Raw genomic sequence first — 24,311 nt, 5'->3', positions numbered from 1 at the left:
CCTTAATAGCTGCAAGTCTCGAGCCACGGGCTTCCATCGACTCAAATACATCACTGGTAACAGGCTCACAGCCCAGCCAGCACGCTCGTCTCGCTCGCTGAGCCCAATATAGATCCCAGAGAAGATGCTCATCTCTGATTGGCGTGAATGAGAGTTGTGCGAACCAACCTCGAAGGGTGAGCCCACCAACGCTAATCCGAAAGAAGGTGCCAATATCCTATTGGTCCATCCGGGACTGCCTTCCAGAGAAGAGGCTCGCTGATCAGTATAGACTCGAAACACGGCGTACATAGGAGATAATGAAGGTATTCCCCTTCAAAAGCCAGATGTCGACCTGTTATCATGGCTTCGTTCACGGCCTTTGCGCTATTTCCGGCTCAGCTTTTGCGTATTTATACCATTGCCCAACCCGGGCAGGGGTATCACTAGGTATAACGGATGTGCTTGCACAACTGTCTCATCCCCTGACGTTCTACTAGAACACCACTGATCAAGATGGTGATGCTGCGCCTAACCGCCGAGCAACACCGGAAATTGCCGGTCCTAGTCGACGAGCGCTCATGCATCGGCAAGACGTACATCATCACGGGCGGAAACTCAAGTCTGGTGCTGGAGACCGCTCGCCATCTTGTCTCCACATCGGCACAATGCGTCGTTTTGGCTGTGCGCAACCTTAAGGCTGGGGAGGCGGCGAAGGCTGATATTGAGAAGACGACGGGGCGTAAAGGCGTTGTCCAGGTAAGACGGGCATGGCCTATTGCCGGCTTCAACGAAGCATTGACCACTTTTGTATATGCAGGTGCGCCACCTGACATGTCAACCTACGCCTCTGTGCAGACTTTCGCGAAAGAAGTCAGCGGAGACCTCGGCCGGGTCGACGGATTCGTCTGTAATGACGGGGTATACCTCGACGCGTGGTCGCAGTCCGAGGGCATTGAGACGAGCATGTTCGTTAATGTCGTCAACACTGTCTTCCTTGGTGTGCTCATGATGCCAAAGTTGCGGGAGTGTGCGGCGATATTCGGCATCAAGCCTGCGCTTGTTTTCATTGTCAGTGTGCTGGGGTACACTGTCAAGAGCGAGCTGGATAAGAGCAACAGTCGCAAGGGGGGCCATGTTTGATGGGTTCAATGATCAAAAGCTGGCGCACATGGATTCGAGGTAAGGCTTGTCTCACCTTCGCCTCATATCGCGACTGACATGTAGTCGAGGTACGCCCTCACCAAACTCGTTGAAGAATATGTCGTCCGGCAATTCGCAGCGCATTGCCCGTTCGAGCGCACCGGCGTTGCTATCACAATGGTCGCGCCTGGTCTCTGCACCACGGGTCTAGGTCGCGACGCCAGAACTTTCACGAAAGTTATGCACGAAGCACTCCGTGTCATAATGGCGCGGACGGCAGAGGAGGGCAGTTGCACCTACTTACATGGGCTGGTGGTTGGCGAGCAGAGGCACGGCAAGCTTCTTTCCGGATGTACGGTCAAGGAGTATTGGGTGCCCACTTGGATTACCGATGAGGAGGGCGAAAAGGTGCAGAAGCGTATATGGCACGAGCTTGTTGTCATGCTGGACCAGCGCGTATGCCTGAGAGATGTAATGAAGATTTTTAGTGGATACTCCTGGTTTCCGACGGTAGAAATCAACGTAGGGCGCGGATATCGCCAATGTGCAATGGAAGTCTAGAATTTGGTGTTAATCTCCATGGTCGGCTGGCAGCGATGACTGACAACTTACAGGCTTCATCCGCTAGAATGCAGTTCACCCATACCGACTTGACGATGTCGAATTTGGCACAGAACTGCGGCGGAAATAGCACATCGCTAATGTCGAAGAACCCTGCGGCTCTAATGTCAGGCCCGACATAATGACAGGAACAAAGACAGCATACACCGATGCATGAGCGACTTAGACTTGGAGTCGAGCTCTTGAGGGAAGGTAGTGAGGCACAGATCGCTGAAGAGCACTGGCCGCGGTATAGCATACAGAACAACCAAAGGCCCATGTTTTTGCTTCTGGTTAGATTGACGCTACTTACACGCATTCTTCCCTTGCATAACGTGGGAGCGGATGAGGTGCCGGTCCGAGCTGCCTATCCCATTGGGGTTGTCCTGGATAAATTGTAGCTCCATGGCATCGGCTTCATTGGGCAGTGTATGACGATGATGACACTGGCCGTTCTTGCATCACAAACTCAGCTCTCTTGTCAATATAGCAGGTCCCCAGCATAATATGAAGATGAGATATTTGTTTGTTGGCGTGGAATTGATGATTGCATTCTATAAGTGAGATGGTTGTTAAAAGCTCACTGGCGCACGCTACTGGCACCCCGGCTGGTCACGTGCCGTTTACTATAGATCGAGAGCTCCTTCCAGCTACAAGAATCAAACGGTTCTGTGCTTTAAAGATTCAGTGCTATCTCATGTTGGGAGAAATGGCTTATTTTCAGTATCATGAGACTCGGAATCACGCATTGTAATGGTTTGTCCTTCTAATCAGCCCAAATATCTAGATTCCGTTTACAGATCATCACAGGCCGCACCATTAAGGCTGCCCAATTCCTGGAACGCAGAACGTCAAAACCTATAGCCTGAAACAATCTATAAATCGTTTCATAAGCCTCGTTTACCAAGCAATCAGCATCCCAGCGCTCATACTTCAAGACCATGCTGTGATGGACCCTGACTGGCCCCATCTAAGCGCCGGCGCTAATTCTGGCATCTGACGTGGAACGGCCGGCATGCAGAAAACACCGCAGATACGCAGTCAGATCTGTGTACAGATTAGCGGTGAGATGTCGGGAAGGAAGTTCTAAATTCGGCCATGACGGGTTTGACTTACCTTGTGGCTGGTGAGTGACTATTGGCTTGTAGGGCACAGTACGGCGGTTAAACTGCATTTGACATTGTTCCGCGGCATGCCTGGATGCCTGAAGGAATGCAGCAGGGGTTAGTTTGTTTGGGTAGGGCCCTAACGTGGTTGAGAGGCCCGAGCAGTGTTGAGGTTACCAGTGCTATAATCAATTGCCGTGGTTCTGTGTCTAGGAATTGCCCGACACGGGGCAGAGTTCAAAGGATGAAACGTGAAAGAGAGTATGATTGGATAAGAGATGGTATCTACCTAAATGCACCCAATGCCATATATAGATTTTTTATCCAACCTGACAAGTAAAAATCACACATCCGCCGCCGTCCGCCAGAAATGGTAAGTACACAAAACGAAACGAATGTAAGAGGGGTCCATCACAGCATAAGCAGTCGTGAGTGAGTGGAAACGAGTGTAGGCACACGTAAAGGAGGGTTGAAAGGTTCCACCCGGCCAGCGGATGAAACCTCGTACACGTCATTTACGAGTGGATGTTGATGTGACCGTGGGGGCGTCGGCGGGAACGCTTTTCCTTCTGCATGCGAGAGTTGACCTTGACAGCCTTGACCGCAAAGTTCACGTTCTGGCCGGGTGTGCACTCGGTACCACCAGCCAGGGTCTGAACATCCGTCCAGGTTCCGCTGGCGCAGCGCTGGAAGGATGAGCCTCCAATGCAGTTCCAGGAGCCTTCGTCGGTGCAAGAGCCGGAAAGAGCGCCAGCAGTGGAGGTATAGCCAGTGCTGGGCGAGGTCGGCGCCGCGGTTGGTGCAGCAACAGACTGGAAGGTCGAGGAAGGAGTGGAAACAACGGCCGCGGGCTCAGTGTTCTGGGCAGCTGCGGGTGCGCCAGTGAAGTCGGGCACAGCGACGGCTCCTCCAATGCTGACCGCAGGCGTAGTGGCAGCAGCGGTAGGAGCCCATTCGGTAGAGTCTTCATCGCTAGAGTCCCAATCGCCAGAGTCCCAATCGCCAGAGTCCCAACCGGTAGTAGTCGCTTCGGTGGGAGTGGTCTCAGTGGGAGTGGTCTCGGTTGTAGCGGCCTCGGTCGGAGCTGCTGGAGTGGAAGACGCTTCGGAAGAGTCACCTTCCACGGTAGGCTCCGCGGAGCTAGTGCCGTCGCTAAAGCCAGAGTCTCCCCAGGTAGGCGATCCGGTGTAGCATACATCCTCACTCTCGGGAATCAGGTTCGCCTCGTTGTAAGACACGAGGTTGGAGCCAGGATTAGGGTAACGAGGGGATTTGTTGTCCTTGGTCTTGCAGCCATTGATATTAGCAATGAACATATCAGGGTAATCTCCGGCACGCTTCTCGACTGTGGCCACCTTCGATCTCTTCGAAGAAGAACCTCCACTCAGAGTAACAGGGGCACAGTTCATGTAGAACTCGCGGTTGCCAATGCGGTTGATCCAAGTCCAGGCAAGAGTATACTGGCCGTCCTCAAAGTCGTCGGGGATTGTGACGCTAGGCGAGAAGGCACTCTTCATGCCCGCATCGTTGCCCTGGTTGCTGTTTCCCTCGCTTTCATCCATGCAGCCACCCTCAATCGATTGGATGACGCTCCACTTGGTGTCCTTTGTAGGGGCTCGGTCCGAGGTGATACTGATCTGGCAAGAGCCACCACCGTGGGTAGCACTACCTTGGAACTCGATGTTGAAGGGCTGGCCCTTTGTCAAGTGGTTCTCCGTGGAGACGGTGTAATCAGTATTCTTGCAAGGAAAGTCGCTTCCGTCTGCCAAGATGGGCGAGTTGTTCAAAGAATCCTTGCTATAAGGAACAGGGTTGGTCATGAGCATATGACCGTTGACAAGGGAGAAGCCAAAGATGGCAGCAGCCGCAAGAGATTTGGCGAACATCTTGAGTAAAAGGGACGATCTGGATAGCTGATAACTGTTCGACAGTTGAAGGAGTGTATATTCTGACCGTACCAGACGAACAGAATGTATAGGTAGACGATTGAAATGCACCAAAGGTGTCTTGAAAGGAATGTAACAGGAACTAGCCTGAGTAACTGTCGAACAAGCTCAAGGAAGAAAGACTGAAACGGACCAGCGCGATGGGGAGAAGAAGGAATGAACATCGAAGCACTGGCATCCGGGGGATTCTTATATCCATCTCGCTCCCCTCGCTGGCACACAGACCAAGGTCACAACCGACCTCAGCGCTTCGCGGTGGCCATCAAAGACCCTGAGTTGCATCCGGACTGGATACATCTCGGCAGAGATGAAACAGCCCACATTTATTTGTGGTCCACTGCAAGTCATCGGGAGTTTGCGTCGGTCAAAGAGCAACAAAGGAGCATCAAAGTTCTATTCGACCACATTTGATATCCGCTAGGCCACTTCGGGCGCTAGTGCCGAGACCGCCTGAAAAATGCTGACCAACCAGGAAAGGCCTGTATGGTAAAACTGCCGTAAGGACAGGGATCCTGCAGTGCAGATGCAGCGTATCAGATCGTATGACGAGTGGTAATTCTCCGGCTGGGCTGCCGCACCATCAGGCCTTGGGCTCCAAGAACTTGGGTCAGCCATGCCACCTTCAACACCAGATTGGCTTATCCAACGGCTGATCTGTCTCCAATCAACTGTCCGAATTGCACATCCAGCTCTTGATTTCTCCTGAAGGAGGCGACAAACTTTGCGTGGCCTGCTCTGGATTTCAGACAACAGCTCCTGTGTTACATTTCTCCAGGCACCGCCGGTCAGCCGTCACATTCGCATCCATGGTTGGCTATATTTCCTTCAACTAAACTTTCGCGAAGCGAGATTGTCAAGCCCACTACTTGATGGATCGAGAGGTCTTCTTGCTCCGGGCTCGCTCATTGTCCATCGATAGTATCCATCACGACGGGTCTGCAATGACATGAAGGAGCTTCAACAACTTTGGTAGCGACCTCGGTACCTCCGTGATCAGAGCTTTCGCCATATTTCCAGGCAGCTTCAATAATTGGTTTTATGAGGCCCAAACTCTCTGGCAGGTAGTTCGCTTTGGTGCCGAGCACTAGTAGGCGTGGGAACGTTGAGACGATCCCCGCAAAGTCGCAGCCACTGACATCGCCATTTGCCATCTCAGAGCATCACATTTCTCAGACGGGGAACCCTTCTTGTTTCAGGCTGGTGGGCTCGCTGTCAATCACCTTAGACCAGTGAACGGAGAACTTCGTACAGAGGCGAAGGTCCCTTGCATCTGCAAACTCAATATATCCCAGGGGTTGTTGGTCTTGGTGCCGACTGCCGAGACAACAGTATCATCCTACTCAAGTTCTGTCTGCGATATACGAAGTAGTAGACTAATCCATACTCCGGATCAGGAGTCAATCTCGATTTCCGCCGATCCAATGTGGCTGACAAGGTGACTTAATCCCTCGGCTCGGCAGATGAAACTCGCGATTTTGCGGGTCTTCGGTATGTGGCGAACGAGGCCAGCCAGCCCACATGTGCTTTTTACCACCATATTGCCTCAATGACACTTCGTTGATAATGATCATTGATGGCTCGCCAGCATATCCATCATACTGGAGTTCTTGCTGTCAGGTGAAAGTCTCAAGCAACCTATGATCGATTGAAATCGAACTAACGGGCGCAAACCAAATATTGTCCCAAATCTTGAGCTTGTGCCTAAATCCATACCGCGGAGGACTCCGATGACCGCGACGAAAACATATGAACCTTGGTTAACTTGGCCTCTCCGCATCTATACCTCATTTCCCAAGATTCTGGGAGTAGGAAGTGACTGGGAACTGGTTCGGTTGCGCCTGAAATGACACATCGTATTGTTCGAAGCATTACCCCAGGGTAATCTCAACTTCGCGGGAGCCAGACCGGATTACGAGCTTGTTTTGGTTCTAGAAGCATATTACTCGCAGGGAGTGGGATGTCACTCAGAAGTGGCCCAAGAAGTAAAAGTTTTCGTTGACTTCGCGTTTCAGGTAGAAACCCCCCGCATACGCGGATATTTTGGGATGCATTGAGTGCGAGACGATCGGATTTGGGCGGGCTTGGAGTTCGGCCTACCACAGCTGTCGAACAAAGGACGGTAGGACAGTCTGTGGACCGTGCAAGCTACGATAGGCTCAAACCCCTGCCAGGTGGCAGGTGAGTTCCACTACAGAGCGGAAGGAGCATCCAGCGATTACAGCCAGGCACATTACCTGTCTATCAACATCGGAACTTCGACACCACGCTCTCATCATCTAGCAGAAGCAAAAAGAGCTTCGCCCTATACGTATGCGCGGCCCTCAATATGTTTGCTTTTTCGCCAAAGCTATACATTTGCCGTTATTCTTCAGCTGTCACAATCCTGCTGCAGAATCGTCGGCGGCTATTATCCCAAGCCTTCTCGGATGCGATTGGGCGTTGAGAGCTTCTTCCTGTCTCTAGCCGCCGCCCAGCCTTGCCATCTCGTAAACTGTACTAAATTTGTAAGTCTCTCTGTTGGACTTAGGGTCTTTCCATCAAGGCGATCGTGCTACCTTTGAGTTTAAGAACTGGTAGCAGCCCCCAATGCCGTGGACGCCGTAGCCGCGCTCATCACAAGTGCTCTCAGTACGATGGCCCAGCACACAGAAGGAAGACCATCTTTCGCCGTATCTCCAAACTTGCGCGATGGCCGAAGCCTCTCGTCAACGACTCTACGGTCAGAAGTACCGTCGAGAATATGTTTCTCCCACCAAATCCCAGTTGAGGCAAATAATGGCCCTGGTAGGACATTGAGAAAGCCGGCAGGCTCTATCGTCGCGCTCATATTTGAAGGATTTCTCTGTCTCATTACCTTGTGTTTTATAGGTATTTTGCTCACCAATACACGATGTTTCGAGTTACTAATCACCTAGCAGCTCTTGCAATTGTGGCCTTAAGTATTAAAAACAGACCAACCGGTGATGACTTGGGGTCAACTATGGAGCAGGCTATGAGACTGGTATGTGCGACATGAACTGATCTTACTTTGCTGAATAGCATCTGACCTCGGCGTTATGAAGGGGCCTACAATATACCCTATACTCTTCGCCGCCTTGCTTTCACGTTCTCTGAAGAGCATTGGTCGATATTGTGCGCAGAGATCTGTTCGCATGTCGGTGAGTTTTCTTTGGCTGAGGCTAGGAAACTCCAACGTATTGATGTATTCTCTAGACATTATGGGCCCTCATGAATACCAATGCCACGGCGGATCCTATCCTCCACCTCGTCAGCATGCCTGCTTCAACCCTTGTATGGGGACTATTGATTCTATGGGTCATGTCGCCACTTGGAGGTCAAAGTACCATTCGGTTGATGTATAAGACCAATGTAACCGAAGTGTCGCGCACAGAACTTCGGTATTGGGACAGCGGGCCTCTTGGAAACCTGTTTTTCTACGATGGGATTATGGTCGGAAATGATGGTAGTTGGCCTCTCTCGATGCGAGATATCTACTCTGCCAGCCTGATGCAGAGTATCGATACGAAAGCCGGGCCGGTTGACCAATGGGGAAATGTGAAGGTTCCCCGCATCGAGGCTGGAAACTCTTCGCAAGCTACTGCGGATGGTTGGATGCCTGTTCAGGGCGCCGAGAAGATTGAGTCGTTCACTGCCCTTTTCGGAGTGCCGATAGTGGGTCTGGCGGAGACAATCCAACAAGGAGACGTCAATTTTACTGTTGAAATGACTTATGTTGAGCTCTCGACGCCGTCAAGTTCAATTCGAAGAACATTTTCCGGTCAGGACCAGGGAATGACAGTAGAATGCGTTGATTGCTATGATTACGCAGGCGACACCGGGTTTCTGATACGGACACAGAGATTTCTGGGCCTGCCTGACCCTGAATTAGATGGGGTGAACCCGAACACGCCAAACTACACCTTGCCTCGGACCATACGCTTCAATAATACAGTCGACATCTATACCACTGTAACGACGACGCAAGTAATCCAGCGAATGGTGGAAGCTTTTATTCAGTGTGTAGACGGCGATTGCGCCGCCACCAAAGTCCGCCCATCAACCACAGATCATCGCCCCAAGGACTACACAAGCTTCGACCACTGGGCATGGGTTGTACTGGCCATGTTAACCAAGGCCAGCTCACAGGCGCCAGCCCGCGAGGTCATTTGGGGCACAGCTCCGTCGGGTTTGTTTCTAAACGACTCAAGTGCTTTTCCCATGCAGTCGGGTCTTAGCGGCAGCTCCGCAGACGTGAATATCTCCGCAATAGACCCGGATACATTCTCTACTAGAGCATCCATCCTCCTCAACACGGGTCTTCAGGCCTTCATGGCACCAACTGGATTCGCTGGTAACCTGCCAACAAACTTCAGCTTATACGGCAAACCCCATATACCCGCAGACGGTCTGCTAACCGTCGCCAACGAATCATCGTGGCAACTTCGCAACTATACTGCCTGGTACCCGCCTGCAAACCTGAGCAGAATGGTCTGGGAGCTGGCTCCTTTCGTGGGCGCCTCGACCAATGCTACCCTAGCCCGGTACACAGAGGTCTATCGCCCCGAGTACGTCTGGGCAGTCATCCTCATCCTATCATCAGTCCTGCTCTTCGCGGTGGGACTCGCCGGTATCTGCGTCAGGACGAAGACGCTAGCGCCCAACATGTTTGACCCTGTCATTGGGTTGACGTATGGCAATCCCTATATCGCCGCTACTGGGAAGAATGAGAACCCCCTTGATGCAGATGAGCGAGCCAATATCCTTCGTGATAAGACGGTTCAGTTGGGCGAGGTTAATGACTACAAGGGGGTTAAGGCTGTGTTTGGTGAAGCGGGCTACGTTACGCCTTTGCGGTTGGGGATTCCGTATCACTGACTTTAGACGAAACACTGTCGACTAGTATATGCGTCGGTGTATATTCCCTTTTCTGGAACTTTATTGGCGAGTTTATGTACATATACAACTTCAACCTATATACGAATAAGCGCCTGTGGAACATAGGGTTACAGGCAGCAACCTGTTCCGAAATGCTGACAGGGGCCGATGGCTCAGCAAGCTGCAAGCGAAACACGGTCTATTGGATATCTTACTCTCACAAGCTTATTTAAGAGTGCACAGTGCGCCTAATCAGACCGTCCGCCGGGTTACTGTACAACGCTACGTAACTCCAGACGTAGCAGAGGACAATAGGCATCGCGCGCTACTAGTCCATGACAATCACGTAGCATAGCGTACCATTCGCTATAACTTTCGCGGGATCTGACGTTAATGGCTTTCTCCATGCTTATGTGTAGACTAGATGTCCAAAGTAAGTCACCGTACTCGAGTCGTAGAAGTAGATAGTGTGTTTCGGGTTGTCCTCTGCGAACTGGTCTGTGTGGCGCGGCGATGCCGAGCACAGATATGGTGAAACTCATCGGGCGAACTCTACTTTATTTTATCGTTGTCTAGAGAGCTATATTTCGTTATGATTTTGAGACTGGTCGGACTGTCTCGAGCTCGGGCCCTTATAGGAGTAGGCATCCAGACATGGATGGCGAGACGGGGTCTGTATCGAATCGTCTCTTCCAGGTTTGACCAACTTCCTGCTTATCTATATCAGGACGAGAGACATGGGTCATTCTGACGATGTCGGTGTCGCAGGTTCGTGATACCTTGATTCTGAGCTCGCGATTCGTCCGCACCATTGATGTATCTCGCTAATTGGAGAGTGCAGTGTGGCAACAAATGGGTAGGCGAAAGAAGTCTCATTTTCAGCCCCCTCGAACCGAGCCGCTGCGTCAAGCGAGTGTCAACTTCATCTGCCGTTCGCTACTCCATACCAGTCGCACATGCTCGGCTGCCAAAGCCTCGTAGGCGCTGTGCTCGAAGTCCCCGTTTCTAGGTCACATTGCACGGCGAGGCCGAACCCTGACTTGCCCATCGGTCAGAGAGAAGAGTAGCAGTCTTGCTGCACTCTGGACCAAGGCCAATTTGACCATCGGCTCACTTCTTGCCCTTCTTCTTTCCCTTCTCACCACTAGCCTGATTCTCCTTCTCTTTTCCAAATCCACCTTTAACCAACGCATCTCTCCCAGCAGCATTGATGATCCTAAAGCGGTCCGGGCCCAGCAAGACACCACCATACCATCTCGTCACGACGACCACGACATCCCACACGTCCATCAGCTGCATGAGATGGAGCAATCGTCCACCTGCCGCTGTCTCGCCGTCGTCATCGCAGTCTTGGATGATCATCTCGGTACATGCCCCCTTCCCTCCTTCCTTAGGCGCTTTTTTCTGCTGCTTGATCCGCCACGCACTGATATTATGCGTCGCAGACGCAACCTTCTTGTCGCTCGCAAGTAGATAGTCCAAGTATGCCTTCGCCTGATCCAGACTCGTAACGTGCGCCGCGCGTCCCACGAACACGGATTTCTTCTCGGTGATCACGTCCGATATAACCCAGGGCGGGGGCTCAGAGAGGCCGAGGCTCTCGTGTAATGTAAGGGAGGCGGTGTTCGCGGTGAGATCGTCCACGCTATCGGACAAGTCCTCTGTATTCGCGTTCGTACTCGTATTTGCGCCATTCGTGTCATCGGCTGCCCCTCCAATGCGTAACTCCTCAAATACCTCCGTCACCTCGTTTATAAGATCGAATAGACATACCGCGCCGGGTTGGTATGTCCGCCCTAGTATATCCTCCAACACATCGACAGCGATTTTTCCCTCCCCGCGCGCGGCCGTCGATGCGGTTCCAAGAATTTTCGGCGGTGTATCTGGGTAGTTTGTTTCGAAGGCAAGGAGGAAGGATAAGTGCGCGTGGTTCGGTATTTGGAGTTTGATTGTTGTCGCGCCTGTCGTGGTGGTGTTCGAGCTCGAGGCTCCGAGGTCTAGTGTTGAGGTGGCGGAGGGCGTGGATGTGCTTGAGACTGTGATTGTGTCCGGGTCGTAGATGGCGTTAATGGCTTCGATTTCTTCGGCGAGGTCCGTGTTTGAAATCTGGAGGTCGAACATTTTGGTGGGCGACCGGCTTAGACACCTTCAGTAGCACTTTGATGGGACTGATTTGCGCAGCTAAATCCCTGCTAGAGTATTCGGTAAGCAAGAGCTAAGCTATATCAGCAGAATTCTCCTGAAGGTATCTAATTATGGTGGTGAGTTGCTGGTGATCTGAGAAGTTGGAGGAGTTGGAGATTTATTCCCCCGCAGTGCATAATTTGGAGAGAGCGCATTGTACGCTTGTGCTTATTAATGTATAAATCTGGCATAAAATCTGTACAGCACGATATGCGGTGAGAAATGCGCTCTTCTTCAAATTGAAATCAAAATATTTTAATCAGAATTATGTCCAAAAGTATCTAGTTCAAAATATGTTCGTCGTTTCCTCATGATTGCGGTCCATATGACCTTACGCAGAATAATCCAACGCTAAACATCCAATCAACTCAACAGCCCATCCCCAAAAAGTTAACAGACGGTTCCAATTGCAGCCGTTCCATGGCTTGCGCCTCACTCTCAGGGTCTTCAAGGCCATCGAGATTCTTCCTTTGCCAGAAAGCACTGAAACCATCTACCAATCGTCGGGTGATGGGGGCGACATCCTCTGCAGGCATTGCGGCGAAGCACAGGCGGAAATATTGGTGTCCGCGGGCTAACACCTCTGGTGTCGGCGAGAACATTGTGCCCGGTCCAAGAAGACAGAGATGCGGCTTCTGCGTGAAGTGTACCCATAGCGCTTTGGCCAGCTTCGCAGATCCATACTTGGCAAACAAGGGGTGGCTCTCGTAATTCATCTTGACCCAGACGAACATACCGCCAGTGGGCCATGCGAAATCGTACATCTGGACTTTATCCAAGACCTCCCACGCATCTTTGTCGTTTTCGCTCGATACGACCTCGTCCCTTTGCTGAGTGTCGAGGGCGATATATTTACCCTCTTCCAAGCCACTGCACATCTGCTGCATACGGTATTCATACCCTGCTCGCAGACCTTCGAGCCAGCGAACCCAGCCGTCCATTTGCCAGGCTTTTTCGGTGCCGCGGCGTTTCTGGGAAACAATGGATTTGTCGTCCAGTTGTTGGCCCAGAATCAATTCAGCGACCATGGCCTGAACGAAGCCGGATGGTGCTTGAGTCGATGACTCTGCGATCCGCGATAGCCGTTCGATAACAGCCGGCTGTGCCGTCATCCAGCCGAGACGGCATCCCGGAGCAATCATCTTGGAGAAGGTGTCCAAGCGAACCACTCGGCCGTCGGTGTCAACGGACAGATAAGACGGTACTAGGGAGTCAAGAAACTTGAACCCAGAAGACTTTTTCCCCGCGTTGTAATTCCGCTCGGACAGAGCTGGTTTGACTGGTGTCTTGCGGTATTGTGCTTGTAGTTCCTGGGCTGACGGATATTGCAGGTTCCAATACGGGTCATCTTCGACAATTATCACGTCGTACTTGTGGCAAATTGCGTATAACTGCTTGCGGCGTTCGACGGACAATGTGCCTCCGGTCGGGTTTTGTCCGATGCTTGATCGGAAGTCAGTCGACGAACAACTATCCCTAGTGGATGACTTACGTGATGGTATACAATAGATGTGGACGACGACCTCGCCGGTAGTCCCATGTCTCCAAGACTTCGTTCAATCCTCCCGGACCATGCGGCAGCATACCCTCCGCGTCAATAGCTACCGTGACAATGTTCAATCCTCTTGGCGTGACGGTTTGGATAGCATTCATATACACAAATTCCTCGCAGAGAAGGCCCTGGCGCGAATCTACCCCATCACGATCGGGATTCCATACTTCAGTAAAAGCTTCAATCGCCTTGGAGAAGCCGTCCGTAGCGCCCGTGGTCAGGAGGGTGCCGGGACCGCCAGCGTACGGAACGTTCGGGTGAAGATGCTCGCGAGCAAATTGGTTGACGAAAGCTGCCAAAGGGGGAAGACCCTCAGCGGTGCCATATTGCAAGGCTGTTGTGATATCGATCTTCTTCGGAGCCGCGCTCTGCGATTCCTTGGGCACCACTATTCTTTCGCTCGACTCGGCCCCTTTGGCCTTCTTTCCACCCGGAACAGTTGGGAATCGCTGGGGATGGGCGACAGACGCTTCTAGAGTATCATATGGAAAATAAGAAGCATGTGGCATTCCTACAACGACACCAAAGGTGAGAAGCCAAACCAAATAACGTGAGATTACGACATACCACCCGTCAAATTGGCTATTCCGGGAATCACAAAATACTTGTAAAAGTCTTTAACGGCACTCGGAGCGCGCCGCTTGGTTGTGACGCTGAAATGATGGGACAAGTCCGACGGGGGCGACAAAGAAGCCATTGTGAGTGATGCTTGGATAGCTGTTATTACCACCCGGCTTCTCTGGCTTCGAGATATAACGGCTAACAGGATTGTTATCTCCAACTTGCTTGATAAGCGACTGGAACCAAGGTCGACGGCTCATTCCCACAGCCAATGGTACCATCTCGCTAGCCAGGCCGTCCAGACCCATTAAGCTTATCAGGGCCGACTAACAGGGACAAAGAAGATGCGGGGCTAATTGTGGCCCTCATCATGATATCGAAGAAAGCCGGATAAGAACTATGGAGCATAATGCCTGAAGGCTAGAGCAGAAGATGTGATTGTGGACTCGAAGGTCGGATAGCCGTTGGAGAGCTTTTAATATGACAGCCAGCTGCGAACCAAAGAACGTGTGGGAAGATCTCCCCACTCATGCTGGACCTGAACGATTTCCTGCCCACGTTTTTGCAGATCAAAGGTTATATCTCCAGCTATCTATAAGTTTTATAGACATTTTAGATTTGCTTTTCTTACCACCAAACCACCAAATCATGTTTGGACCTCCGGACGGACTGGCTCGGGATGAATTGGCCGAATGACATAATCAAGCTCTGTGCCAGGCGCCACCCTCCGCAGCTGATCTCTGCTCATCATCTGAGTCGTCTCTCTTCCCTTCTTCATCCATCGCTCATTCCTTTTGTCTCACTATCTTTATCCAATCCGTTATCGCTATCCCGTTGCCGCGAGTTCGTATTGACTACGTTCTTTCCGACGCTAGAATAGGCCTTTCCGCTGGTTGAAAGGGTCTGTTCTAGACCAGCCGACAAGCCCGCCGCCCGCGCTATCGGATCTATATCATCGCTCTCCTACGCTCCTTCGTCGGCTGTCCCTGTTTACATCTCAGAATGCTAGGGGAAGGTCCTAGTGATAGTTCCCGGGTATATATACCTCCTGCGGTCGAGGTTGAAGACCAATCCGACGATCCCGACGCAACCGATCTGCTCCAACCCCGCGATGTAGACACCGGCCCGACCGTCCTTCCCGTCTGGCTACGGGAGTCCTCCAAGTCGTTCCGCTGGGGATGGGTTCCTTTACCGATTCGAAAAGCTGCTCGCGCGACAGCCGATTTCGTCAAGGGTCCAGACCCGCCATACCCGCTTTTGTTGGCGCCGCTATTCCCGCATGTTCAAGAACTGCCAGTCCGCTATCTGGACAAGCTCTTTCCGAAGCGCAAGCATAAGATATCCCTCCTTTTGCTGCTATACCTTGCATGGCTCCTGCCGTGGACCATTCTTTTCCTACACTCTCGTTCTGCGGGTTACATTGAAGGTTATGGGCGGCCCTTGACCCTGTCATGCTCGACTACGTTCTGGTATGTCTATCTTAAACTAAATCTCGAAGATGCTAACATAATCCAGGTCATCTGGAAATGGATGCGGACTCAACGGAAACGACTGTCGCCCATTTACGGGTGAAGCGACCCCCTTTCGATGCCCCGCCAACTGCCGAGACGCGAAGATGATTGAGCCCTATACCATCGGCAATGAGACAATCAGCTACAGGGGTCTCGTCATTGGAGGGCCTCAACCAGGGTCCGACGAGCCAGGCGTCTACAGAGCTGATAGCTTCATCTGTCAAGCCGCTATTCATGCAGGAGTAATCGATAATGACGGAGGCTGTGGTGTCGCCCGGTTAGAAGGAGTAGCGCATTTATTCCACGCGTCAAAGCAGAATGGCATTAAGTCTATTGGCTTTCCATCGACATTCCCGAAGTCCTTCAGCTTTGTCGAACCGTCATCGGATGCTACTTGCCCGCAAGACCCGCGATGGCCTCTGCTTGGCATCACTATTGGTGCGCTCGCTCTCTTGTGGCTTTTCTGCTCGTCTCCTGCAGTACTATTCTTCAGCACGTTCTTCATGCTTTTCAGTCAGGTTGGCTTAGTATCCGATCCACCACCTAGGGCTCAGCTGGCTGCCCTAATGTCCGTCTTTGTTGCTCGCCTCCTTCCCGCGTCCTTCGTGGCCTATGTCCTGTACAGGTACTGTGCACGACCACTCCTGGCCCCATTGTCGCCATCTATCTACCAGTTCAGCAAGACCTTCCTCTTTTTGCCGCCCGCGTTCTTTGGCGGTCTCAACAACTACACCTTCGCGAGGTTGATTCCTCTTGAGCGTCTGACTCCCCATGATATCCAGCAGCAACCTGGCGCGAAGCTCGCGCTAGCTCTGGTTATTCCGACCATAATTGTCATCATTGTGACACAGGCCCACCACATCCGCATGGGCGGTTTGATGCCACATTACCTCAAAGTATACGGAACTATGGCACTCATTCTTTTGATTCTGCTGCCACTTCCTGGCCTCCGTCTTCGCATTCACCACTATATCCTTGCGATCCTGTTGATGTATGGAACCGCTTTCCCCACTCGACCATCATTGGTTTATCAGGGATTGTTGCTTGGGCTTTTTATCAATGGCATTGCTCGGTGGGGCTTTGCTTCAATCATCGAAACGCCAGCGGCGCTAGGCGAACTAGCCCCAGGAGCTGGCGGATCACACGGTTGGTGGGGTGCTACCTGGCCCAATATCAACAACAGCAGCGTTACTATATCCCTCCCGGATAAGGGCTCAGGCGAGCTTTATCACGGTAACGGAAACATCACTTTCTCGCTCTGGGAAAAGGAGCGCATGGACAAGCTAGGCGTGGATGGAGTCTCGGTCCTCGTAAACGACGTCGAACGCTGGCGTGGTTACGTGGACGAGGATCCAGACGGGGAGTTCACCTGGCATCGCCGTGGCCATTCCGGCCTTGATTTGAAGCATATTTCAACCGTTGACGGTGACGCATACGCATCTTCAGCACTCGAGACGCAACAGATTGATCTTAGCGATAGTGGCAAGCCTGAAGACCTCTTTTTCCGGTTCTCATTCTTGAAAGGCGCAGAGGCGGGGACGTACGGTGGCCCCGGAATTTGGCTCGAAGATGGAGAGTGGATTTCTCCCCCGCCACCGAAGAAATAGAATTATCTATCCTTTGCGGCCATCTTCTATTGGAACTACTGTGTACTAGTTAGATCTTATACCTAGGCCCTGCGTCATTGGGTTGGATACAATTGACATGCTGGATTCGAATGTTATGAGTTACGAATAAGATTAGCCTTTCTTGCGTTCCAAATTCTAGTATCAGTATCAACGTATCGACATCAAACCAAGTGATTGCTCCGGAGGGCGTATAGATCGGTCTAAATAGCGGATGGCCGCACTCACCGCCCGCCCCTTCCCATTACGTAGCGTCAATAGGCCGCGGGCTTCATCGCATCAACATCGTCTGCTCTTACACTCTAGAACCTGTGAATTCTCTGGCATGACCCTTGTATGACAGATACCCGACAGCAGCAACGATGGACCACCAAGACCCCTTTCTCCAAGTCCAAGCGTAAGCCCCAACATCCCATCAGCCGGCTGCACTAGCTAATATCCAGCCATAGCGACGTGCTTTCAACGCTCGGAACAACAAGACCCTTATTCTCCTCATACCTCCGCATCCGTTCTCTCGCAAAGTCCCCGTCGAATCCTGAACTCCAACAAGCACGCTCAGAGCTCGAAACAACCCTCACAGACCTCACAGCCGATCTCGACGACCTAGTCGAAAGTGTCCGAGCAGTCGAGCAAGACCCCTATCGCTTCGGCTTAGAAATCGAAGAGGTGTCGCGGCGGCGCAAACTTGTCGACGATGTGGGGAAGGAAATTGAGGAGATGAGGGCGGAGCTGGTCAAGGTCATTTCGAACGCCGACCATGCCGATGCGAAAGCCTCCGGGCTTCCAAATCCAGCGGACTTTGACGATCACGATGCCGATGGCCACGGGGACGATTATTATGCGGAGATGGAGCAGCAGCGACAGATGGAGCTCATGCATGAGCAGGATGAACAGCTGGATGGGGTGTTCCGGACGGTCGGGAACCTAAGACAGCAGGCGGATGATATGGGGAGGGAGCTGGAGGAGCAGGCGGTTATGATTGGGGAGATTGATACGCTGGCTGATCGGGTTGGAGGGAAGCTACAGAATGGCATGTCGAGGTTGAAGCATATCATCCGGAAGAATGAAGGTGGGTATTATCATTGCATTATTCAGTCTGCGTTAAGTGCTGGTTTGCTAACTGGGAAATTAGATACGATGTCTTCGTTCTGCATCGGCCTCCTTATTTTCGTCCTCGTCCTCTTATTAATACTAGTCATTGCCCTATAGATGGGACCGGGTCGTTGTTGGATATTTTGGCGCGATTAGACCTTGGTCTTCTTGCGGGGGTGGGACTTTTCGTCTTCTTCTTCGTCTTCGTCATCCTCGTCATCCTCGTCGTCGAAGTCGAAATCATCGGGCATCTCTTCGAAGGATTGAACTTTGGACGTGTTAGTTGTGAGCTTGGCGGAGAGCGCGGATATTCTTACCATAGTATTTCAGGGCGTTGGGCCAGAGATCTTCAGCGAGCGCAATGGCCAATTGGCCTCCCTCGGGGAAGGATTCAATTGCATCGAAGTCGTCATCCACCTCCTCGTCATCGTCGGCCTCGTCGTCCTCAACCTTCTCACCCTTGAGCTGCTTCTCAAACTTCTCTTCCTCCTCTTTGGTCGACGCCGCAGACTGTTCAGCGGTCACGTCACCTCCACGGTAGCCGAAGAAGTTGAAAAAGCTCTGGCCCGAAGGCTGTCCGAGAGGGTCCTCATCGTCGTTATCCTCGTCCTCTTCAACCTCAAGAGCCTCCACCTCAAGGAGCTTGTCCTCAAGCTTCTTAAACTCGGGCAGCTCCCGACGAGAGCCGCCCTTCTTCTCCGCCTCGAACAGGTCACATGTGGCATCTAGCAGCCCCTTGGTGACATCCATATCCTTCTTCCAGTTGATGCGGACGGGGTCGGAAACAAGTCCATCCCAGGTCTTCTTCTTACCACTAGCGGTGGTGAAAACCTGCTTCCGCCAGTACAGCTCCTTGACCAGCTTCTCATTCTCGAAGAACGGGTTCGCATCGCCGGTCTGGAACTCGAATGTGAGACGGATGCTGCGCGGCTCACCCTCGCCCTTCTCGTTGACCTCGAATCGCTCAACCTTCAAGTCCTTCAGGGCGGAACCGAGGATCGCCGCATCGGCAGGAGTGATGTACTGATCAATCTCACCGGACGCGTTTGACAGCACACGAACCCAGAAGTTGCTCTGCACCTCGGGGTGCGAGACAATCTTGGCGCGCTTCTCGTACAGGGGACGGAAGTCGAGGATGTTACGGCGCACTGTCGTTCAATTCATGTTAGCATGTACAGTAAATACAATTGCATAGATTAGAATATCAGACAGCATTGCGCTCGCAATGCGATGCGATGCGATGCGATGCGCCAATAGATAAGGTACTTACACTGCTCGACCTCTGCGCGAATGAACTGCTGCTCCAAAACACCAATCTCCTGCGCAACCTCCTGGGGGATAACAGGCTCGGAGATGCGGTCCGCAAGATCAACCTGGTCGCTCGACATGATGGCTTATCTGTAAGTGTACGCGTGTGGTATGGATGGGTATGGGTATAGGGTATTGGTAGGAATGGGAAAAGCAATTGATGGGATGAGAAAAAATTGATTGGAGAAAATAAATCCCTGCCTGTGAGACACTGAGATAAGCAATGCCTTAACTAATCAGGGGCGCCGGGGAGGAGACGAAAAATCTGAGCTTCTGCGACAGACTGGAAAATTGTTTAATTGCGCCTCCAGGTCTTTCCCGTCGCCTGAGAAACTTAACTCCGACGGAGCTGCCGTGATTTCGTCACTCTTTTTCCGCTTTTGGTGCCAACAGTAAGTAACGGCGCTGCTTTAGCTTGCCCGTTATAGCATTAAAGCGGCGGACGATGAAATTTGCTGTAGGCGAGCATGTGGTCATGGGTTCCTGGATGTAAGCATCACCTACCTGTCTTTATAACAGACTCTCATACAGTAGCCCCCAGTAGTGGCTATCAGGACGGGAGAAGCTTCACTATGCTGGCCCCAGGGTGTTTTTGTTGAACTGCAGCTACGGATGAATTGATTGGAGGATGAGAAGAAATATAGGCTCTATGTATAGGTAGACGTGTTTTTCTTTTGAGAGCCTCTTCATATGCGCTTTTCAACGTACCTTGTTTATATCTTTGCCGGCGTAGATCACATTTATCTTTATATATATATCTGTAGGTTCTTGCAGAGAAGGCTAAAGACAAACTACTACAAAGACCAAAACATATATTTTGAATGCAAGACATCAAGATATCAAGGCATTTGATTCAGTATTGTGAACATTTCGTGCTTTAGAAGTGCGCCGATTGTCTTGCATGGTGGCGAGCAGTCAAGCTCGATAGGATATGAGGCGTTTCTCTATGCGTGCTTCGAAAACTGATAGACCTGGAATTTCCTCGAAGTACAGCTGTCGTTGTTGGACGCCACCATACGAGGATGGCCATCACGAGACCAATTGAGATTTTGACTTTGCGTGCTGGAAGCTCTAGAAGCCTTTTACTCTTTCCACCACTTTTGACTCCAGGATTCGTTCACCAAATCTGGGCCAAAACTCAAGATTGAGCCATCCGAAGCGTCTGGATTAACCTATTATACGAACTTCATCTAGATATTTATTCCCGAAGTCAGCCCGAGGTCAAATTATTGGCCGGACTCTGGCGATGTTCGTCTCTGGCCTACTACGACCCTTTTTCGTTAGTAAGACAACCACGGCGCGTGAGTTTGACATCGCGATCTAGTCTCTCCCAAGTCCTGATTCCTTGAAGTCTAAACGACGCTGCGATGCCGACTTCGGACGTCAGACACGGACGTTGTCCACGTCTAGAAACTTGGTAAGGAAAGAGTGGCGGACAAAAATCTCGCAGCGGTACACTAACACGGAGTGGCTCCAGGATCTCCTTGCCGGCATCCACAGAAAGCGCATTCCGTACGTAATAGACCGCTGGCGAAAAGTTTCCCAACATCACAAGGCATAAGACGATAAAAGGACTGTCCTTGAAGGTTACCTTCATCTTCGAAAGGCGAAAGAAACGACGCCAACCCCGCGATTCGTCACCGTCTGGTCCAGATTCTTATCGCGACTGATCTAGACTACGTCTGAGCTGCCGGAAAGATTTTCAGCCCTGGACCCATCGCGATACCTTATTTGTGCTATTCTTGGGATCAACTTGCAAGTCGCTTGAAGACTACTTTGCCTGTCGCTTTGAAATCTTTTGATCTTGCTGCTCGTCTGTCGCAGTGACTACTAGGTCACATATCGCCAATATGGTCGCTGCCGAAGATGTCATCCCAGAATTGGCCGAAGGCCAGATGGAACCACCAGTTCCTGAATCACGGGTGTTGCTCATCATGACTGGAGGTACTATCTGTATGCAACCGTCGCCGGCCGGCTTGGTGCCTGCTCGAAACTTCCAGGAGCAGTGTTTGGCACCGGTGCCTTCATTCAACGATAGGTCCAACTCTACTTCGATGGACGTTGTGGTCAATGGCTCTGGAGAGATCAAAGCCCATCCTAGTCTGCGCACTCCGCTAACAGCATATGGCCGGCGGGTGAGGTACACAGTCTTTGAATTCGATGAGCTCCTCGACAGCAGTTCCATCGATGCCAAAGGTTGGGCTGAGATTGCACGGACCATTGAGCGAAACTACACACTCTTCGATGGTTTCGTCGTGCTCCACGGTACGGACAGTCTAGCATACACCTGTTCTGCACTGAGCTTCATGCTGCAGAACCTTGGAAAGCCGGTAATCCTTACGGGATCTCAAGCTCCGATGCTGCAGCTGCAAAGTGACGCTACAGATAACCTGCTCGGGTCATTGGTTGTGGCTGGCCACTTCATGATTCCAGAGGTCTGTTTGTACTTCGACAACAAGCTGTTCCGGGGTAATCGGTCTACCAAGGTCTCGGCTAGCGACTTCAATGCGTTCAACTCGCCTAACTCGGCGCCGCTGGCTGTGACGACGTCGATGCGCACCAACGTCAACTGGGAGATTGTAAACCGGCCAAAGAGTCTCCAGCACTTTAGCATCCAGACCAACCTCGACACTACACATGTCGCCTGTCTTCGTATTTTCCCAGGTATCAAGCCGGAGATGGTTGACGCTGTCCTGAAATTGGAGGGTCTGCGCGGATTGGTTCTGGAAACATTTGGCGCTGGAAATGCGCCACATGGCCAGGACAATGCGATGACCAAGGTGTTCGCTGACGCGATCGCTCGAGGAATTGTCATCGTCAATATCACACAATGTGAGTATTCATGGCGTGAGAAGTCCATCGAGTTACTGACTTTAGCAGGTCTGACCGGCAGTGTTAGCCCGGTGTATGCGACTGGCATGAGTCTCTCCAAGGCCGGTGTAGTTGCGGGATTGGACATGACCACCGAAGCCGCTCTGACGAAGCTTGCTTACCTGCTTGCGCTCCCCGACTCGACACCCCAGTTTGTGGCAAACAAGATGTCCGTGTCCCTGCGTGGCGAGCTGACCGAGTCGTCGCAACCAGTCTTCCGTCATCCCGATGGAGCTCTGCCCGAGCGCGTCCAGGCGCTCACTGTCCTGGGGTACGCCATCGCGCAGGGGGACCTTGCTCGTGTTGAGGAACTCATCAAGAGCGAGCATCATTGGTTGCTAAACGATGCAGACTACTCCGGGAATACTCCAGTGGTAGGTTTCCTTTACTTCTTTCGTCCAACAGTGCTGACACCACGTAGCATCTGGCAGCGACATCACCGTCAGTTGACATCCTTCGGTTCCTGCTGCTTCAGGGCGGATCAGTACATCTACGCAACCGCAACGGACGCACCCCGCTCTTCCTGGCGGCTAATGCTGGGCTGTCCGAACACGTGCTGCTGCTGCGCAAGTCTGGTGCGCATCTGCACTCTGACGAGCGGACGGCAGCACAGCTTCTCGCGCGACGGCGCCCAGCGACCTGGGGGCTGGCGGGGATTGGGCCACGTGAAGTCAGCGACAAAGAGATGGAGGAAATCGAAGAGGATGAGTACCGCGCGGGGTCGTCGCATAGGCCGATGGCGGGATCTGCGCCTTGACCTCGTTCTACATACATACATACATACATACATACATGTTGCACGCATAGGCTACTCCAAAGATGTACACCGGGGAGGTATAACCTTGAGCTTTGGCTGTATTGATAGGAAGGGTATCCTCGCAAGATCGCAAGCTGGGAGACAACACTGGTACAGCAGCGTCAGCCTGGTAGGGATCGGGGTCTGCCCGGCAGGGGAACCGAGCACAGATGGTCCGGATGACCTCAGCACGGAAAGCGAGCCGAACTCCCATCGACGGTTCTCCGCGGAGATGCTCCTCCTCTCCGCACCTCATCCCCCTCCGATATTCTGTCAGGAGATCATCACCCCGGCCTTGAAAATTGCGCCATCTGTCGACTCTTTCCTATCTTCATAGCCTCACCCTCAAGGTCCTTTTCTATGACATGCATACCATACTCCGTAGACGATCGAATAAGATAGAGTAGATTACCTACAGAATACTGGTAGCATTGAGAGTAATAAAACGCGCACTATACTAGCGGTGGGACTTACAGTGCCGGTCAAGGTCCCCAGAATAACATTAAGGAGAGGCTTGGCGACACCGTGGAAAGCCGCGGGGCACAGATTGGCTGATCGCTATGGAGTTCGGGGCAGACTCGAGTTCTCAACAGTCAACGTGGGTTAAGGTGGACAGCGCTGTGGACAGAACGAGGCCTTTTATGTGATTGCTGGATGGGGATTCTGACCGGCGTCGGCGTTGCTTTTTCTCTTCTCCTCCTACCTTCTGTTTCTGGTATTTAGCTCTGACAAGGTTTGCAAGGATTGTGTCATGTCCGGGGGTGTTTGTTATTTGCTTTTTATCCGCCGATTTAGTAGACTAGAGCTTCCTGATGCAGTTTAGGCCCGTGGCATGATTGACTTCCGTGATGAACAGTATCGACTATCGCTATCGCTATCTAGATGTCGCATTAATTATCCGAGACTGCTGTATACTCTGGAAGTGCATCATATCAGAGAGAATTGTATAGAATATAGCATTGTAAAGAGCCCCTAATTCGATGCAAATCCAAAGGATCCATCCATAGTATCTAACTATGCCTTAGGCCAGCACGTGTTACGTAAAGAAAAGAAATCTAATGGCTCAAGGGCTGCCAGCTTGTCGGCCTGTGTGCGATCTTCCCGTTGGCTTGAGGTCCAGACTCCAGATTGTCTTGCTCTGGCGTCATTATGGTGAGAATTC

General features: G+C 51.9%; 10 protein-coding genes across 10 annotated transcripts; 5 read left to right on the top strand and 5 right to left on the bottom strand.

Moving 5' to 3' along the window:
• Window positions 1-495: 495 nt before the first annotated feature.
• BDW74DRAFT_179801 (uncharacterized protein) lies at window positions 496-1,122 on the top strand (the record flags this gene model as incomplete). Its single annotated transcript, XM_073729553.1, has 1 exon — window positions 496-1,122. One exon carries the CDS (start codon window positions 496-498, stop codon window positions 1,120-1,122), a length of 627 nt encoding a protein of 208 aa, XP_073582111.1.
• Window positions 1,123-1,422: 300 nt separating this feature from the next.
• On the bottom strand, window positions 1,423-2,129 carry BDW74DRAFT_179800 (uncharacterized protein; the record flags this gene model as incomplete). Its single annotated transcript, XM_073729552.1, has 4 exons — window positions 1,423-1,679; window positions 1,735-1,836; window positions 1,889-1,963; window positions 2,036-2,129. The coding sequence occupies 4 exons, from the start codon at window positions 2,127-2,129 to the stop codon at window positions 1,423-1,425; spliced, it is 528 nt and encodes a 175-aa protein (XP_073582110.1).
• A 944-nt stretch (window positions 2,130-3,073) lies between these two features.
• Window positions 3,074-5,110, bottom strand: BDW74DRAFT_156275 (lytic polysaccharide monooxygenase AA11 family protein). Its single transcript, XM_073724973.1, has one exon. It carries the CDS (start codon window positions 4,712-4,714, stop codon window positions 3,344-3,346), a length of 1,371 nt encoding a protein of 456 aa, XP_073582109.1. The 5' UTR covers window positions 4,715-5,110; the 3' UTR covers window positions 3,074-3,343.
• Window positions 5,111-7,407: 2,297 nt separating this feature from the next.
• Window positions 7,408-9,784, top strand: BDW74DRAFT_186059 (uncharacterized protein; the record flags this gene model as incomplete). Its single annotated transcript, XM_073731184.1, has 5 exons — window positions 7,408-7,642; window positions 7,693-7,775; window positions 7,837-7,932; window positions 7,988-8,528; window positions 8,664-9,784. 5 exons carry the CDS (start codon window positions 7,408-7,410, stop codon window positions 9,647-9,649), a joined length of 1,941 nt encoding a protein of 646 aa, XP_073582108.1. The 3' UTR covers window positions 9,650-9,784.
• A 975-nt stretch (window positions 9,785-10,759) lies between these two features.
• Window positions 10,760-11,770, bottom strand: BDW74DRAFT_179797 (IMPACT family protein; the record flags this gene model as incomplete). Its single annotated transcript, XM_073729551.1, has 1 exon — window positions 10,760-11,770. One exon carries the CDS (start codon window positions 11,768-11,770, stop codon window positions 10,760-10,762), a length of 1,011 nt encoding a protein of 336 aa, XP_073582107.1.
• Window positions 11,771-12,062: 292 nt separating this feature from the next.
• On the bottom strand, window positions 12,063-14,362 carry BDW74DRAFT_156269 (putative aromatic amino acid aminotransferase). Its single transcript, XM_073724972.1, has 3 exons — window positions 13,953-14,362; window positions 13,326-13,896; window positions 12,063-13,276 (listed from the first exon to the last, which is right to left on the bottom strand). Exons 1-3 carry the CDS (start codon window positions 14,080-14,082, stop codon window positions 12,202-12,204), a joined length of 1,776 nt encoding a protein of 591 aa, XP_073582106.1. The 5' UTR covers window positions 14,083-14,362; the 3' UTR covers window positions 12,063-12,201.
• A 271-nt stretch (window positions 14,363-14,633) lies between these two features.
• Window positions 14,634-17,218, top strand: BDW74DRAFT_156267 (LCCL domain-containing protein). Its single transcript, XM_073724971.1, has 2 exons — window positions 14,634-15,415; window positions 15,462-17,218. The coding sequence occupies exons 1-2, from the start codon at window positions 14,949-14,951 to the stop codon at window positions 17,062-17,064; spliced, it is 2,070 nt and encodes a 689-aa protein (XP_073582105.1). The 5' UTR covers window positions 14,634-14,948; the 3' UTR covers window positions 17,065-17,218.
• A 93-nt stretch (window positions 17,219-17,311) lies between these two features.
• On the top strand, window positions 17,312-18,372 carry BDW74DRAFT_39512 (SNARE domain protein). The gene is made up of 2 exons (XM_073732682.1): window positions 17,312-17,479; window positions 17,532-18,372. The coding sequence occupies exons 1-2, from the start codon at window positions 17,445-17,447 to the stop codon at window positions 18,289-18,291; spliced, it is 795 nt and encodes a 264-aa protein (XP_073582104.1). The 5' UTR covers window positions 17,312-17,444; the 3' UTR covers window positions 18,292-18,372.
• BDW74DRAFT_179793 (histone chaperone napB) lies at window positions 18,327-19,562 on the bottom strand (the record flags this gene model as incomplete). The annotated part of the gene is made up of 3 exons (XM_073729550.1): window positions 18,327-18,442; window positions 18,492-19,322; window positions 19,445-19,562. The coding sequence occupies 3 exons, from the start codon at window positions 19,560-19,562 to the stop codon at window positions 18,327-18,329; spliced, it is 1,065 nt and encodes a 354-aa protein (XP_073582103.1).
• Window positions 19,563-21,332: 1,770 nt separating this feature from the next.
• BDW74DRAFT_186054 (putative lysophospholipase) lies at window positions 21,333-23,734 on the top strand (the record flags this gene model as incomplete). The annotated part of the gene is made up of 3 exons (XM_073731183.1): window positions 21,333-22,314; window positions 22,363-22,727; window positions 22,775-23,734. 3 exons carry the CDS (start codon window positions 21,333-21,335, stop codon window positions 23,108-23,110), a joined length of 1,683 nt encoding a protein of 560 aa, XP_073582102.1. The 3' UTR covers window positions 23,111-23,734.
• Window positions 23,735-24,311: the final 577 nt, after the last annotated feature.

The sequence above is a fragment of the Aspergillus multicolor genome (assembly GCF_047715735.1).
Source record: "Aspergillus multicolor strain CBS 133.54 unplaced genomic scaffold BDW74scaffold_19, whole genome shotgun sequence".
NCBI classification, from domain to species: Eukaryota; Fungi; Ascomycota; class Eurotiomycetes; order Eurotiales; family Aspergillaceae; genus Aspergillus; species Aspergillus multicolor.
This window is presented reverse-complemented; position numbering and strand designations above follow the sequence as displayed.

Bases quoted from the DNA above. Each gene is read 5' to 3' on its own strand.
- BDW74DRAFT_156275 (XM_073724973.1), bottom strand. From the start codon at position 4,714: ATGTTCGCCAAATCTCTTGCGGCTGCTGCCATCTTTGGCTTCTCCCTT.
- BDW74DRAFT_156269 (XM_073724972.1), bottom strand. From the start codon at position 14,082: ATGGCTTCTTTGTCGCCCCCGTCGGACTTGTCCCATCATTTCAGCGTC. The intron at 13,897-13,952 runs GTATGTCGTAAT...GTGTCGTTGTAG, and splicing joins AATAGCCAATTTGACGGGTG to GAATGCCACATGCTTCTTAT. The intron at 13,277-13,325 runs GTAAGTCATCCA...CTTCCGATCAAG, and splicing joins CATCTATTGTATACCATCAC to CATCGGACAAAACCCGACCG.
- BDW74DRAFT_156267 (XM_073724971.1), top strand. From the start codon at position 14,949: ATGCTAGGGGAAGGTCCTAGTGATAGTTCCCGGGTATATATACCTCCT. The intron at 15,416-15,461 runs GTATGTCTATCT...AACATAATCCAG, and splicing joins TCATGCTCGACTACGTTCTG to GTCATCTGGAAATGGATGCG.
- BDW74DRAFT_39512 (XM_073732682.1), top strand. From the start codon at position 17,445: ATGGACCACCAAGACCCCTTTCTCCAAGTCCAAGC. The intron at 17,480-17,531 runs GTAAGCCCCAAC...ATCCAGCCATAG, and splicing joins CCCTTTCTCCAAGTCCAAGC to CGACGTGCTTTCAACGCTCG.